Raw genomic sequence first — 16,430 nt, forward strand, 5'->3', positions numbered from 1 at the left:
TGTTGTTGTTTTCTGTTGTTTTTTTTGGTCTGTGTGCTTGGCTTGCATGATCTTAGTTGCCTGACCAGGGATTGAACATGGGTCCTGGCAGTGAAAGCACCGAGTCCTAACCACTGGACCTCCAGGGAATTCCCTTAAAAGTCTTGACCAGCATGTGTCTTTGTAGTTGTTGAATTCCCTGGGTTTGTGGAAAAGATAAGCCAGGTATTCCTCTTGGAATTCCTTATGCTGGGCTGATGGTGCTGAACTTTTGAGAGCTTGTTGTATCTGGGCTTAGCTACTCTGAGTATTGTATGCTTCACTCCCACCACTGGTTCAGGGGCCTTTGGTGTCTCCAAACAGTTTTTTCACAAAACCACTTTGGGTTGCTGCTTCCAGAATAAGATCCATATTGTCCAAGTAGCTCTCCCATGGAGGCCCAGTGCTGAGGCTGCAGCCCAGTGCCATTGAAGCTAGCCCACAGGTGCCCCACCAAACCACAACTGTGCAGTGCAAAGGGGTGATGGCTGCCGTCCCCACACCACTTCCTCTTGGGGAGCAAGAATGCAGACAGGCTGGCTTCCTCAGTTGGAGATTTGCAGGGCTCTAGGGAGGGGTGACCTTGGACTCCCTTCTCTTTTGGCCCCCTCTAGTGCTGGGGATCCAGCAGATTTGCCACACCATAGACTTGTACAAAGCAGCCTCTCTCTTGTTTGGACATGCAGCCATTGCCCCAGTCCTGCTGGATGCCCTGACGGACCCCTCTCGGAAGACCCAGAAGTGCTTGCAGACCTTGCTGGACACCAAGTTTGTCCACTTCATTGATGCCCCGTCCCTGGCCCTCATCATGCCCATTGTCCAGAGAGCCTTCCAGGACCGTTCCACAGACACACGGAAGATGGCAGCCCAGATCATTGGCAACATGTACTCCCTGACAGACCAGAAGGTATCAGCCTATCTGGGGCTCGTACAGGACAGACTAATGGATGCTGGTTTAGAGCACAGAGTCCCTACTGACAGTAGACACAGGAGAGCTATGAGCATTTGATCCCTGATTATATTTGGGGGGAGAAATGGACCATTTGGGGGTGGAGGGTAGAAATCTAGGCTCTCTGGGCATCTTCCAGAACATAGCATTACAAGTCCTTACTAGCTCAGCCTCCAGGTGAGGCCTGTCCCACTGGGCTCCTTTTATAGATTGACAGGGAGGAAAGATCCAGCCTCACCTTTGACCTTTCAGGAGTGTTGGGAAACTGGCTGCTGCTTTGACTGCTTGCAGTGTTTTCTTGTTGAAAGCATTTGCTTCTGTAAGCCTCTCAGAGGAAATTAGCCTAGTTTGGGAGATTTACTTTGTTTGTTTACTTGCTCCTAGGGGCTTGGATGTGTGATCTCACTACCGCAACTCTGCTTTGCTTGCTGAGGCTTTGGGCACAAGAGATAAAGTGGGAAAGTTAGTCAATCCTAGGAAATTTGGGATAGTTGGAAAACGAAAAAATTTTATCCATAGCCCTCCAAAAGCTAAAATAATTATTGTTAATGTTTTAAAATTACATGTAAAAATATTTTTAAACAAATGTATTTCCAAGTTGTAGCAAGTTATTCATAAAACTGAGTTTTTAATAGTTATATAATATTCCAACAAGTTTATATATCATAACTTATATAATTCTATTGTTGGTCATATAGTGTCTAAGGTTTTTTGCTATTTTAAATGATGCTGCAGTGAACATAAGGCTTTTTCTATATTTAAAACTGTTTCTGAAAGCTGAATGCCGTATCAAGAGACATAAACCTTTTAAGGTGAAGAGAGTGAAAAGATGATAATGCAATTCTGAAAGGAGTGCCAAAAGAATTTCCTAGATTCCCGAGGCTGGGCAGCCCTTGGTCCCAGGAGGAGGAAGAGCATTGAACTGCATCTGGGGGCTCACTCGACCTCTTGAGGATGGGCCTGGGGTCCCTCGTAGGTTTCCCTGAGCAATCACACTGACCTTCAAGGAACCGGTGGGAGTGGTGGGGTTTCTTTGCCAGTGACAAGCACCCCTGTGAGCGCTCCTAGTCAGCAGAATGGTGTGGTCAGGGTCCATCGTGAAGCAGGGCTGGAGAAAGCCGGAAATGGGCCTCCGCTGAGCCACCTCTTCTGTTATTGCAGGACTTGGCTCCTTACCTGCCAAGTGTGACGCCTGGTCTGAAAGCTTCTCTTTTGGACCCTGTACCTGAGGTGAGTCTGGGAGGAGAGGGGTCAGGAGCTCGTTATTTTAGCCCAGTCCCAGAAAATTGATTCCTAAGAATTCCCTGTAAGCTGCATTTGTGTCTGTCTGGTAAAGGGAAGGAGACCCTAGGGGACCCTGCCTTGCTCCTGCATGGTCACCTGGTCTTGAGCCACATCTCCTCGCCATCTCTGCTCTTCGTTACCTGACAGGTGCGGACGGTGTCTGCAAAGGCTCTTGGAGCCATGGTGAAGGGCATGGGGGAGTCATGCTTTGAGGACTTGCTGCCGTGGCTGATGGAGACACTGACCTATGAGCAGAGCTCTGTGGATCGCTCAGGCGCCGCGCAGGGTGAGGCAGGGCGGGCCCAGGGGCCAGACCGCAGTGCCCTTTGGGAACCCTTAGATCTGGTGAGCTCATTCTGTCCCTTTCTTGCAGGGTTGGCCGAGGTCATGGCTGGCTTGGGGGTGGAGAAGTTGGAGAAGCTGATGCCAGAAATTGTGGCTACAGCCAGCAAAGTGGACATTGCACCCCACGTCCGAGATGGCTATATCATGATGTTCAACTACCTGCCCATCACCTTCGGGGACAAGTTCACTCCTTATGTGGGGCCCATCATCCCCTGTATCCTCAAAGTAGGCACCAGCGACAATGCTGAGGATAGCATTACTGAGGAGAGCAGGACACATGCGCTCTCCCAGAGAGCTAGGGCTCCCTGCCAGTTGGGGCTGGGTGGTAGGAGTCCTCATCCTGCTCTTCAGGGAGTCCCATTTCCTCTTGGGTTTGGGTGCCTAGGGGGAGGCAGTTCTGGCTGACCCACCCTCTGTGTGCACAGGCTCTTGCTGATGAGAACGAGTTTGTGCGTGATACCGCCCTACGTGCGGGCCAGCGGGTCATCTCCATGTACGCTGAGACGGCCATAGCCCTGCTGCTGCCCCAGCTGGAGCAAGGCCTCTTTGACGACCTCTGGAGAATAAGGTGAGAACTCAGGCGGAAAGACCCAGTGGCCATCGTTCTGTGTTTGGGGAACTGAGAAATGAAAAGCAAAATGTTGCCAAAAAGTCTCAATTTTTCCAGACCCTCACTTTTAACCATTTTGTAACTCTCCAGTATCCCATAGCAGTGTCTTCAATTCTGATTCTCTTCTAAAAAGTTTTCTCTATTCAGTCTTTCAGTTTGTGTCAAAATTTTAAATGCAGATGCTTTTTATTCTGAAAATTCTACTTCTAGGATTTTATTGCAAGGACATATTTAGTCAAGTGCTTAAAGATGTATTTAGAAGGATGTTTGTTGCGGTATTGTTTATCATTTGAAAAACTGAAGGTAGGTTTAAAAAAGTCATCGCACATCCACACCATGAACTTTGATTTGGCCATTACAAAGAGTGACATAAGGACTATGTCAGATGACACAAAGCTCCTCGACCTATTGTTGATGGAAAGGTGCGGGCCGTAGCCCAGTGTATGTGGTGCAGGCCCACTTCACACAGGGTGTGTGGGAGGGTGATGTGTACAAGGGTGTCACCGGAGTGTCAGAGTGGTTGACTGGGTGCTGGAAGTGTGGGTGATTGTTTACACCCTCTTTATATTTTTTTCTATTGTTTGAATTTTCAGTTTCAATATGATATTTCTGTGATCATTAAAAACAATAAATCTAATTTAATTTGAAGAGAAACAAAGTTTATCCTTCTAGGCCTCTCCTTATGTCTATAGTTCTGATGATCCACATTCCTGGTTTCTTGTTAATACTTCCCTCTGTGCTCTCTTCACTCTTTTTAATAACTTTATTATAGAAATTTTCATATCTGCTTTAAAAAATGTCTGTCCTTTTTTATTATTAAAGGAATGTTCATTAGTAGATAACTTGGAAGGAACATATGTGGGAGACTGTAAAGAAATGAGTATTGTCTGTGACCTCTCCTGTTCTAAGAGAACCACCATGAGTGTTTTGGGTACACTTCCTTCTAGTCTCTTTTCTGTCCAGTGCTTAGTTGTGCACTGAGACATCCTCCTGCGACTGTGTGACTCTGTTTTTGGCCTCCTTCTCAGGTTCAGCTCTGTTCAGCTCCTTGGGGATCTCCTGTTCCACATCTCAGGAGTCACTGGGAAGATGACCACAGAAACTGCCTCTGAAGATGATAACTTCGGAACTGCCCAGTCCAACAAGGTGCGTGCCTTGTTTTGATTTTCCTCCCTCTGCTGTTGGTAGGGAGACTCCCTGGCACTCACGCTGTGGAGGCTTCACCACCTCGTGTTCTCTGCTTCTTTCCACTGCTGCAGGCAATCATCACTGCCCTGGGGGTAGATCGGCGGAACCGGGTGTTGGCAGGCCTGTACATGGGCCGCTCTGACACCCAGCTGGTTGTGCGGCAGGCATCCCTGCACGTCTGGAAGATTGTGGTCTCCAATACCCCCCGCACCTTGCGTGAGATCCTGCCCACCCTCTTTGGGCTCCTGCTGGGTTTCCTGGCCAGCACGTGTGCAGATAAGAGAACGGTAAGTTTCGTAGGCCTTGCTTCTGACCAAGCAGCCCTTGATGCCTCTGATGCCTGCAGAGAATGGGAGAGCCCCTAGGGTCCCCTGTCTAACACAGGAGCATTTATTTATTTACTTAGTTATTCAACAAATATTTGTCATCTACTATGTGCTAAGCAGAGGCCCAAGACCTGGGGAGATAGTGGAGAAGAAAGGCAGCCTCGTGGAGCTACAGTCTGGTAGAGGAGATGAATGTTAATCAAGTAATCACAAAAACAGATGGAAAATGCGACTATGACAAGTGCTATGTGGCACTACCAATGCTTATAACAGGTCAACCAGCTGGGGGTCAGGGAAGCCTTCTCAGAAGAAGTGATGCTTGAAGATGAACGATGAGTGAGCATTAATGGGTGGGGAGGTGATGAAAGACTGTTCTGGACCAAGGGACTAGTGCTTGAGATACCAGGATGGGATGTGCACAAGCCATGAGGTGGACGGGAATGCAGCCAACAGCAGGGGTTGAGCGAAGGCCGGTGTAGCTGGAGGAGAGGCCCACCAGGACCGGTGATCGCTTCTGCCAGTCCTCTTTGGCCCACTCCCAACCCCCATCCCTGGCAAGCAGATGTGTATTTGGCTCTGAAGAAGGGTTTGCATGAGGCCTCAGAGGAGATGGGTTTTTTCCTTAAAGTGTTTATTCCAAATTCAGGGTCCCCTTTTCTGGGCAAGAACATGAGGGTTAAGTGACTTCTAGGCCACAGTTTTTGATCCAGGGAAATCGGCCCTTGACTGGGCAGCATGTGATGAGTTTCTTGGTCATATATAAGGTGCTTGCTTTTGCTTTAGGTTGTATAGGTGTGTGTGACGCAGAGAGATCATTTTATTTTGTCATGTTTTACAAGCACCGTGGGGGCTCTTCAGGGGTAAGAACATTTGGGAAAGTAAAGTCTGGGAGGTTCCAGCGCCCTCATTCTGGAGTTGTGCACTGGGTGCCCTGGGGTTTGCACGGAGTCGATGTCCTGACTTGAGCTCTGCTGACAGATTGCAGCCAGGACACTGGGAGATCTCGTCCGGAAGTTAGGGGAGAAAATCCTACCTGAGATCATCCCCATCCTTGAGGAAGGCCTGAGGTCTCAGAAGAGTGACGAGAGGCAGGGAGTGTGCATTGGGCTGAGCGAGATCATGAAGTCCACCAGCCGGGACGCTGTGAGTATCTCCTCAGGGCCCCGCAGGTCCTGCACCTGACTCAGAGGGCCAGGGAGGTTACAGGACAAACTGCACCACTAGCGACACTTCACCCTCAGGGACATGCGAACCTCGCTCCGGAGGGCATTGCTGGCAGCGGGGTGCCGGCAGGGCCACAGTGCATTGGAATTTCCCGCCCAGCTTTCCCATCGGTTTTACAGGCTATAAGACCTAAACGATTTAGAGGCCTGGAGTAGCTTTTGGAGATAGTCTTTCCCTCACCACTCCTCAGGTTGCTCCAGAGTAATCCTTTTGTGTCACTACATCAGTTCAGTTAACACGTGTGGTGCACTTAGCGGAGAAAGGAGGTGCGCGTGTGTGAGCGGTGGAGGGCGGCGGAGAGCAGGAGAGCGCGCTTGTTCTCAGAGGGAGCGGAGTAGATGAGAGTGAGTACCCAGTGGGTGGAAACGCATTGTCTCCAGCAATGAGACTGTTTCCATAGCAGCTACATTCAAGAGGGTTGGAGTCCTTTTCACTGACCCTACTTTTTTACAGTAATTGATGCTCCAAACATTGATCCTCCCCAACGTGGGGAGTAGGTTGAGAGTTGGCATAGAGCTCTCGATTGAGATGAAAGCACCAAAGCGATGAATGGGGTGGCAGGTCAGAAATTTGAGCACGTAGCCAATTGCTCAGCCTGAAAAGCCTCGTCTGTTTTACAGGATCCTTCTCCTACTGTGTGTATCAGTATACGTGTTACATTTGGGGTTTTATATTTGCATTTTTCAAAGAATAAAGGTAAATTCTGTCACCAAAAGAGCTGTGCTTCACTAAATAGTAAGTGCCCCAAAGGCTGAGGCCTTGCTGGTGGCCATATTCATATTCAGTCCTTAGATTCATAGGGGGAGTTGCTTTGGTGGAATTGGTTGCAGAGGCAACAGAGCTGTCATTGGCCCCATTGCAGACGCAAAGACGTCATAAGGAAGCAAGTTTTTTTTTTATTTCAATTTTTATTTTATTTTTATTTATTTATTTATTTATTTATGGTTGTGCTGGGTCTCTTTGCTGCTGTGCCTGGGCTTTCTCTAGTTGCATCGAGCGGAGGCTACTCTTCGTTGCGGTGCGCGGGCTTCTTACTGCAGTGAGAAGCTTCTCTTGTTGTGGAGCACAGGCTCTAGGTGTGCGGGCTTCAGTAGTTGTGGCACATGGGCTCAGTAGTTATGGCTCACAGGCTCTAGAGCGCAGGCTCAGTAGTTGTGGCGCACAGGCTTAGTTGCTCTGCGGCACATGGGATCTTCCCGGACCAGGGCTCAAAGCCGTGTCCCCTGCATTGGCAGGTGGATTCTTAACCACTGCGCCACCAGGGAAGTCCCAGGGAGCAAGTATTTGAGTTGAGACTTGAAGAAGGACTTGGAGTTTCCTAAGAGGATGAGCAAAAGAGTCTGGGGAGTGGAAGCCACATTACTAGGGTCCTCGCCATGAGAAGGAGTTTGGAGTTCCTGTAGGAGACCAGAGTATTTGGAGAACTTGCCAGAAAAAATCAGGCTATTAATTATTAAGTCTGGTGAAGGCTCCTTGGGAGTAGATTACGTAGCCTCTGCCTTTTCATACTTGTACCTTTCAACAGAAACCATCTAAGTTAAAAGAAAAAAAAAGAGTCAAGCCCAGGGAGCAGCGGTGGCCTGGCTGGGCCAGAGGTCCTCACCGCCCCCCTGCTGATTTCCTCTCCCTCTGCCACGTTGGGTTCAGTACACTTGTACCATTGCAGGTGCTGTATTTCTCCGAGTCCCTTGTGCCCACGGCAAGGAAGGCCTTGTGTGACCCGCTGGAGGAGGTCAGAGAGGCGGCAGCCAAGACCTTTGAGCAGCTGCACTCCACCATCGGCCACCAGGCTCTGGAGGACATCCTCCCGTTTTTACTGAAGCAGCTGGTGAGTGGCTCTGCCCGACACCTACCAGTCGGGCTTTTACCGTCTCCGTAGAGGCAACACGCGGGGAGCTGATTCTGCCAAGGCAGCCGCAGTGTGAGCCCCAGAGGGAGTGGGTGCACAGGATGGGATTTGGCTCTGTGCTTCTCCTTTGACAGTCCGTGTGGGTGCAGAGGGAGGAGGGGAGGAAAGTGGAGAAGGACGCTGGCGCCGGCTGGTCCAAGACAGCGGAGGTGGAGACAAGAGCCGGCTCCTGAACATTGCCCCCAATGCCCCTCTGCAGGATGATGAGGAGGTGTCAGAATTTGCCTTGGATGGTCTGAAGCAAGTGATGGCCATTAAGAGCCGTGTGGTGTTGCCCTACCTCGTGCCCAAGGTAAGTCCCAACACGTGGCAACCCCTCTGGCCCAGAAGCCACAGCCACATCACTGTTCCCCGGGCCTGCGTGAAGGCCAGCTCTGAACTCAGATGCTGGGGGAGGCTGGTGACTCTTGCAGTGGGATGGTATCTCCCAGAGCCTAGTGCCGCGGCCAGCATGGGACAGCACCCATTGAGTTGCTGTTCATCGTTCCGCAGCTGACGACCCCACCTGTCAATACCCGGGTGCTGGCTTTCCTTTCGTCTGTGGCAGGCGACGCCCTGACCCGTCATCTTGGCGTGATCCTCCCGGCGGTCATGTTGGCCCTGAAGGAGAAGCTGGGGACTCCGGCTGAGCAGCTGGTGAGTGTCACAGTCACTCCTGCAGGCTCTCTAACCCTGCCCCATCCTGTCCTGTCCTGGAGGAGCTGTGCTCAGCCGAGGCATCCCCTGTGGTTTTAGGAGATGGCCAACTGTCAGGCTGTGATCCTTTCGGTAGAGGATGACACCGGGCACCGGATCATCATCGAGGATCTGTTGGAAGCCACCCGCAGCTCTGAAGTGGGTGTGAGGCAGGCTGCTGCCATCATCCTCAACATCTATTGTTCCCGCTCAAAGGTGGACTACACTAGCCACCTGCGGAGCCTGGTCTCAGGCCTGATCCGCCTCTTCAACGACTCCAGCCCTGTGGTTCTGGAGGAGAGCTGGGATGCCCTGAATGCCATCACCAAGGTGAGGAGCTGTGGACCCCACAGCCAGCTTTTGATTGTGGACAATTCCAGACGCTTATAAGACTAGACTCCTAAGGCCCCCCATGTACCTATCACCTAGCTTCAGCATCTGTTAATTCGCGGGCAGTCTTATCTATACTCCCACCCACAACTTTCCACCTGCTATATTATCTTGAAACAGTCTTGAGAGGGCTTTACCTAGAACTCTGACATCCTCTCTGCTTTTTCCCGGCTTCCCACAGAAACTGGATGCTGGCAACCAGCTGGCACTAATTGAGGAACTACACAAAGAAATCCGGCTCATAGGGAATGAGAGCAAAGGCGAACACGTGCCAGGGTTCTGCCTTCCAAAGAAGGTAAACCAGGGCCCGAGCAGGGTGTGGCGGGCATGCGGCCTTCCTCCGCCTTCCCCTTGGGTCCCAGGAGGTGAGGCCGCGGGAGCCACCCGTGTGTTAATCTGGCTTAGTGCTCTAGGTACCATTCCGCACCTTCACAGACAGCGTGTTTCTTCCCTGGGGTGGCCCCATGGGGACAGGGTTCATCATCTTCGGGTTAAGCAGTGGAAGCCACCTCAGACAGAGTGAGTGAGTGACAGCAGTGCAGGTACCTTGTGTGGTAGGCCTGCTGAGACTCTGCTCTTCTTGTCACTGTCAAGACTGTTCCCCAGCCAGCACCATCTCAGGCTGCGACCCTGGCGGCCTGAATTGATCTGTCATGGAGTTGAGGAGAGAATGGCTAACAGGAGCTCCTTGCTTCGGGTGGGAGACACCTGGGCCCAGAACCTTTGAGATTTGACTCTCAGGTGTGGTTCTTTTGTCAGGGGGTAACCTCCATCCTTCCAGTGTTGCGGGAGGGCGTCCTGACTGGCAGCCCAGAACAGAAAGAGGAAGCGGCCAAAGCTTTAGGCCTGGTGATCCGCCTGACCTCAGCTGACGCCCTGAGACCCTCCGTGGTCAGCATCACTGGCCCTCTGATTCGCATCCTGGGGGACCGGTTCAGCTGGAACGTGAAGGCGGCTCTGCTCGAGACACTCAGCCTTTTGCTGGCCAAGGTGAGCGACTGATGAGTTCACGCTCTCGGTCCATTCAGGCCTTAGAGAATGGATTTGTGTGCAGGACTCTGGCACGCGGTGTCCCGTGGAGGCGGGGTGACAGCTTATCATGGGGAGTCGGCAGAACAGAAGGAGTTAAGACTTTGGAGTCAAGACTCACTGCACATGATCAATTCCAGGTCTGCCACTTGGTAGCCGTATGGCCAGAATGACCTTGGGAAAGTTATGCAGCCTCTGAGCCTGTTTCCTCGCCTGTGTTTTGAGAGTACTAAGACCGCTTGCCTCTCGAAGGGCAGTGTGACACAGGGCTCAGATAAAATAACATTGGGGGCTTCCCTGGTGGCGCAGTGGTTGGGGGTCCGCCTGCCGATGCAGGGGACACGGGTTCGTGACCCGGTCCGGGAGGGTCCCGCGTGCCGCGGAGCGGCTGGGCCCGAGAGCCGTGGCCGCTGGGCCTGCGCGTCCGGAGCCTGTGCTCCGCGACGGGAGAGGCCACAGCAGTGAGAGGCCCGCGTATCGCAAAAAAAAAAAAAAAAAAAAAAATAACATCGGGCACGATGGACCCATCTGTATTTTGTCACCATCTGTATTTTGTCACAAATGTGCCTGTTTTTCTATGTGTGGTCGGGGATTAGACTGGATTGTTAATGAGGGGACGCACATGTATACAGGGATGACCTTCTGAGGCTGTTTCATAGGATTGTTCTGAAGGCTGAACGTTAAATGCTCAGTAGATGGTATCTGCCCTTACACACCTGGTCAGTTTCCCTGTCTTTGCACTAAAATGTTCTTCCATGGTACTGACAGCGTCTCCCGGCCTGCTCTAGTGTATTTGGAGACAAGGGTTTCAAGTCACTTGTCCACGTGGACAGGGCTTCACTAAGCCAAGTCCACGGCTCCCTCGGTGGTGCTGCTGCTGCTGGTGCTGCTGGTGGTGCTGGTGGGGGGGTGATAGTGGTGGTAGTGGTGGTGGTGCTGGTGGTGTCATCCTCCGCCTCTGCCTCCTCCCAGTGCAGCGCAGGATGCTGAAAACGGAAGAGGAGACTGAGTGTGACCTCTCTGTGCTGGGTGCCCCTGTCTTAATGGGACATCTATTCCTGGCCTATGTGTGGGAGCCAGGGCAGCTTATGGTGGTTTGTGATCATTTGTTTTCGTGCCTATAGTGCACTGTGGCCTCGGACTCCACCTCAGCTGTGCTTTTGGGTGTGGGTCTCTCAAACAGGTTGGGATTGCCCTGAAGCCCTTCCTGCCCCAGCTGCAGACCACTTTCACCAAAGCCCTGCAGGACTCTAATCGGGGTGTGCGCCTGAAGGCTGCTGATGCGCTAGGGAAGCTCATCTCCATCCATATCAAGGTGGATCCTCTCTTCACAGAGTTGCTGAATGGAATCCGGGTCATGGAGGACCCAGGTGTCAGGTGAGGCCCTGGTGGGGAGAGCTGTGGCCTTGGGGAGGCCGGGCAGCTCCTGAAGCAGCCCGGGCCCTGCCTGTGCGGTGGGAGCAGTGGTGAAGCAGAGCCAGTTTTTAAGTTGGGTGCACTGGTTCTGTAGGGACACCATGCTTCAGGCCCTGAGGTTTGTGATTCAGGGAGCAGGGGCCAAAGTGGACGTGGTTATCCGGAAGAGCATCGTCTCGCTCCTGCTGAGCATGCTGGGACACGATGAGGTACAGCGGCAGGTGGACGCGGGGCTGGGGGGCTCGGCTGGTTTCCCTTCTCTTTCCTTTGGTTGGCATCTCTGCTTTGTGTTAGAAGAACTTGGTCGGTAGTGATCATCTCTCCCGACATTCGTATCACTCTGGGGTTTACCACGCTTCTGGTAGTGAGGGAGACAAGGCGCGTCTTGATATCGATGGTGTGTTGTATAGATAAGGAAAGTAAGGTTTTTAAAGTCCCAGGTCTCTCATTCATTTGTTCTCTAGTCTTAAGCAAGTCACTTTCCCTCTCTGCCCTTCATTTCCCCAGTTGTAAAGTGAAGAGTTTCGTTTATTGGTTCAGGAAACATTTGCTGAGCCGAAGGGCCTAGCCCAGAGGTGAATGAAACATGGGCACAGCCCTCAGGAAACTGTCTGGTGTCTGTCCAAGTGGGAGGGCTTAGCACTGTTTGAGAGGGTGAGACTCACTTGGGGCTGCACCCTAGCAAGTGGTAGAGTCAAAACCAGGACCCGAGCCCTGTGACTCCTGGTTCTGTTCCGATGCCGTTACTGTAGCCCTTCCTCACCCCGTCTAGAAGCATTTGTGAAGTACCCTTTGACAGCCCAGTGCTGTGGCGGGCCCAGGAGGGCTTGAGTCTCTGAGAAGAATTTTCTCTTTGCCCTCTGACAGCCCTCTGCTGCGTGGCCAGATGTACACTGTGGGGCTGATCTCTGGAGAGAGGCCTCTGGGTTCACATGGAGCTACACCCCGTCATCTGCCTGTGCACGGGGCCGGCTATCATGGCCCTCCAGCTGAGACCCTGGCCTTCTCTGGGGTACAGATGGGAGACGCCACCTTCTTTTGCTCACAGTCTGTCAGGGTTTTTATAGGGCCATGCACAGTGCAAGCAAAAGTTAGTATGTAAACCAATTTGCATTTCACCACAATGGAGCTTAAAATAGATCCCGTTGGAGAGAGTGGCTGTCGTGTCAGAGAGAGCCAGCTTTAGCCTTGCTTGGCACCTGGGCAGGGAGCTCAGAGGCCCAAGGTGCTGGCCAACCGCCCTCTCCCTCAGAACTTCCGCTGGATCAAAGGTGGCAATCCAGAGTGCCAGCCCAGCTGATGCCTCCCAATGGGCCCTTGAGGCTCTGGTTGTTTGTTTTGTTTTGGGGGAGGCACGCCAAGTTGGCACTTCCTAATACTGTAGCACATAACCTGAATCCATTGTGTGGTGTCCCGTACTTAGCTGGCAGGGAGAGCAGCAGGGAGCTGCTTATGTACGTGGCTTTGGTTTTGACACAAAACACTCGGCCTTTAACTATTGCCTTGGGTTGATCAGCTCTTCAGTTTGACTTCCCGGGACAAACCTGTGTAATGTTGGGGCAGCAGGGAGTCTCTCTGGACATAGGCAAGCACATGAGCAGTTCAGGGGTGGGTGTGGGGTTGGGGGTAGAGCTCCAAGTGGGCCTCTGACCGCCTTTCCTGGGCACTGTGGGCGGGAGCTCACGCCCCTCCCTGCCTCACAGGGCTGTTGATAGTAACTGAGATAATAAATACGAAGCATTCAGGCTTGTAAGAAGAAAGGTGCTATGTAAATAAGGTTATTATTGCTGTTATGATGATGATTAACGTATGCACACAGGCTGGAGTTTTCTAAAATTAAGTGCTGGGTATGTAATTTTTAACACAGCACCGAGTGGCAGCTGCAGTTGAGTGGCAGTCCCAGTCTGGCGGTGGGAGCGTGAGTGCCTGGAGGGAGGACTGGACGTAGGGTCCGCCTTCCTTCCTCCGTGGTTCCCGCGGAGCCCGTGTGGGCTTGCATCCCCATTCACCGCCTTCTCTGCTCTGTCAGGACAACACTCGCATCTCCTCGGCCGGGTGCCTGGGGGAACTGTGTGCATTTCTGACGGAAGAGGAGCTCAGCACTGTTCTTCAGCAGTACTTGCTGGGTAAGCCTCTTGTGTCCATGGGGGGCTTCCTTTTCAGGGCCTCTCTGTCTCCCCTTCCCCTCAGAGGGTCTTCTGGCAGCGGGACCACCCTCTCCTTGGAAATTCAGCTGTTAAAACAAAATGGAGCTTCTGGGGGTCCTGCAGCCCCGAGTGTTTCTGCTCCAAGAACACAAGCCACAGTCTGGAGCAGTTTGTGAGGGATGGCTGCTTGACATCCACTTGGGGCAGGGAGGTCTGTGTGCAGTGTGGACTGGGGTTTCTAGGCTCCGAGCTGGCACAGGAGTCTCAGGTCGGGGAGGTGGGCTTCGTGGGTGGTGGGCCATGCTGTGAGGTGCAGGTTGACCCCAGTGTGTCCTTGCACCCAGCGGACGTGTCTGGCATCGACTGGATGGTTCGGCACGGGCGGAGCCTGGCTCTCTCTGTGGCTGTGAATGTGGCTCCCAGCAGACTCTGTGCAGGCAGATACAGCAGTGAAGTTCAGGACATGATCCTCAGCAATGCCATGGCAGACAGGGTAAGGCTTTGGGGCAGCCAGACTCGGTGGTCAGAGACCTGGGTTCAAATTTTACCTTTGCCAGTAACTTACTGTGCCCTTGGACTAGTACTTGATCTCTCTGGGCCCCAGTTTCATCATCTGAACAGTGAGGAGTTCGGGTTGGAGCATCTAGAGGAACCTTCTAGGTCAGAAGGTCTCTATGATTCCTGACCTGGGAACTAGTGACTCGGGCTTGGTTCATCTGCCTCACAGCCACGGCAGACCCTCTCCATGAGAGCTGCCGGCGGGTGGGGACTGGTGGGGAAGAGGCAGGGTCCCCGGAAAGTCCTGGGGAAGGGCTGGTGCCTGGCCCTGCTGCCCTGAGGATGGAGCCAGAGGCCACCCCGTCTAGCTCTCTCCTGTCTCCACAGATCCCCATTGCTGTGAGCGGGGTCCGGGGCATGGGCTTCCTGATGAAGCATCACATCGAGACAGGAGGAGGACAGCTGCCAGCCAAACTCTCCAGCCTGTTCATTAAGGTGAGCAGGGCAGCCAGGCTTGTGAGAAGGACCCATGACCAAAAAACACCAGAAGTGTGTCCTCTGTATTCTTGGAGCTCTCCATGGATAGCCTGCGGCATCTCTGAGCCCATAGGGCTGGAATGCAAAATGGTCGTGTGTGAGTTTTTCTCTGGAGGAGTGCCCAACTTTTTTTTTTTTGCCCAACTTTTTGTCAGAATGTCAAATAGACCTATGACCCCAAATCACATTAAGAACCTCTATTTTAGGCATTCTTTCTAGGCACACCAATTTTGCAAACTTTGGGACAGACCTGGGTTCAAATCTTAATAAACCTCCTCTTCCCTGCCTGCCTTTAGCAGGCATGACACTTACTCATGTGGCTGTTGTGGTGGCTGTTATGGTGGCTGCGAGACCCAAGGAGGAAAGCTGGGGAGCCTGACTGCAAGGCCCCAGCCCCTGTGTAATAGAGCACGCTTCTCAAATGGTTGTGTGCACACAAGACAGAACCAGAGTCTGCATGCTAAGAGATGAAGCCAAGCCTGAGACCCTGCCTTTGTAACCAGCTCCCAGGCAATGTCAGTGCTGCTGGTGTGCTGACCTCGCTCTGAGTAGTGAGGTTCCCAAGGCTGACTGCACCACCCTGCAGGCACCCACAGTGGAGAGTTTACAGGGCCCCGATTAGATTGAGCCTGTATGACAGCATCACCCTGCATGCAGCTTTTATCAGCATTTATTACTGATGACCTGCTGTGCGCCCGGCCAGGCTAGACCCTGAAGGTGTAGAGGTGAACAGGGCAGACAAGATCTCTGGAGGTGGAGGTACACAAAAAGCCTGTGGGAAGACCTTGATTTAGATAGGGCTGTCGGGGAGACCTCTAAAGGCTGAGCCTTTGAGCTGAGCCCTGAAGGGTGAGAAGGAACCCACCAAGCGAGGATCTGGGCCAAGCACATCCCGGCAGTGGGACCAGCCAGTGCAGAGGCCCGAGGCAGGAAGCAGCATGGTGTGTTTGCAGAAGCTGAACGCCCACGTGGGCTGCGAGTGGTGAGCAGAGGAGAGACGGGCATGAGATGAGGTGGAAGAGAATAGGGTCCGAATCACACCTGGTTATTACCCTCCCATGGTGGGGATGGCATCGGAGGGGAGCAGTGGGGTCAGTTTCCACCATGAAGAGAGTGTCAGGGCAGAGTCTGGGCTGCTTTGAGAAACAGACTGGATGTGCCTGGCTGAAAGCCTGCATTCCTCTTCATAGTGTTTGCAGAACCCATCCAGTGACATCAGGCTGGTGGCTGAGAAGATGATCTGGTGGGCAAACAGGGACCCGCTGCCTGCCCTGGACCCCCAGGCCATCAAGCCCATCCTGAAGGCTCTTCTTGACAACACCAAGGATAAAAACACCATCATCAGGGCCTACAGCGACCAGGCAATTGTCAACCTCCTCAAGATGAGGCAGGGAGAAGAGGTGTTTCAGGTGGGAATCCGGGACTGGCGTGCCTCCCCTGGGCGTCTGTGAGCACTGGCCTTGCAGACCTTCTGCATGACAGTGTTTAAGCATCACTCTTCACTGCCACCCCGTCCGTATGCATGAGTGTTGACAGGCAGATTGTAGTCGAGTGACGGGTCTGGTGCCTAAAATCACATTCCTCTACTCCTGAGGTGTTCAGACTTCTTTCAGCAGCAGAGCCCCTTGTTCAAATAGACTCTCACGTGGCACACAGCCCTACAACAGATCCCACAGTGCTGCCTGTTGAGGCCCAGAGTCCTGTCACTCAGTCCCCTGCCCGCTGAGCAACCTTTAAAGCACTGAACAGTACCTCACCACATGAAAGGCGTGATGAGTGGTTGTCTTGGCTTTCCCTGGATCCATCTGATTCCCTTATTTTGCCAGATTCTACCTCAGTGTTTGTAGTCCTGGGTTAACATTCATTTTTGTCTTTGATTGGAGAA

The 16,430-nt window shown here is 52.5% G+C and overlaps 1 protein-coding gene across 1 annotated transcript in view; it reads left to right on the forward strand.

Annotated features, from left to right (window-relative positions):
- GCN1 (GCN1 activator of EIF2AK4) overlaps nucleotides 1-16,430 on the forward strand; it is a 61,921-nt gene that overhangs the window by 38,281 nt on the left and 7,210 nt on the right. The window contains exons 38-57 of the mRNA XM_059040606.2: nucleotides 705-925; nucleotides 2,129-2,197; nucleotides 2,399-2,537; nucleotides 2,625-2,821; nucleotides 3,022-3,164; nucleotides 4,235-4,352; nucleotides 4,466-4,681; nucleotides 5,699-5,863; nucleotides 7,611-7,772; nucleotides 8,053-8,145; nucleotides 8,346-8,489; nucleotides 8,589-8,858; nucleotides 9,100-9,213; nucleotides 9,678-9,908; nucleotides 11,131-11,324; nucleotides 11,458-11,572; nucleotides 13,393-13,489; nucleotides 13,855-14,003; nucleotides 14,396-14,503; nucleotides 15,736-15,954. Coding sequence (XP_058896589.1) covers nucleotides 705-925; nucleotides 2,129-2,197; nucleotides 2,399-2,537; nucleotides 2,625-2,821; nucleotides 3,022-3,164; nucleotides 4,235-4,352; nucleotides 4,466-4,681; nucleotides 5,699-5,863; nucleotides 7,611-7,772; nucleotides 8,053-8,145; nucleotides 8,346-8,489; nucleotides 8,589-8,858; nucleotides 9,100-9,213; nucleotides 9,678-9,908; nucleotides 11,131-11,324; nucleotides 11,458-11,572; nucleotides 13,393-13,489; nucleotides 13,855-14,003; nucleotides 14,396-14,503; nucleotides 15,736-15,954 — 3,164 coding nt within the window. The remainder of the gene's footprint in view (nucleotides 1-704; nucleotides 926-2,128; nucleotides 2,198-2,398; nucleotides 2,538-2,624; nucleotides 2,822-3,021; nucleotides 3,165-4,234; nucleotides 4,353-4,465; nucleotides 4,682-5,698; nucleotides 5,864-7,610; nucleotides 7,773-8,052; nucleotides 8,146-8,345; nucleotides 8,490-8,588; nucleotides 8,859-9,099; nucleotides 9,214-9,677; nucleotides 9,909-11,130; nucleotides 11,325-11,457; nucleotides 11,573-13,392; nucleotides 13,490-13,854; nucleotides 14,004-14,395; nucleotides 14,504-15,735; nucleotides 15,955-16,430) is intronic.

The sequence above is a fragment of the Kogia breviceps genome, chromosome 15 (assembly GCF_026419965.1).
Source record: "Kogia breviceps isolate mKogBre1 chromosome 15, mKogBre1 haplotype 1, whole genome shotgun sequence".
In the NCBI taxonomy this organism is placed as follows: domain Eukaryota; kingdom Metazoa; phylum Chordata; class Mammalia; order Artiodactyla; family Physeteridae; genus Kogia; species Kogia breviceps.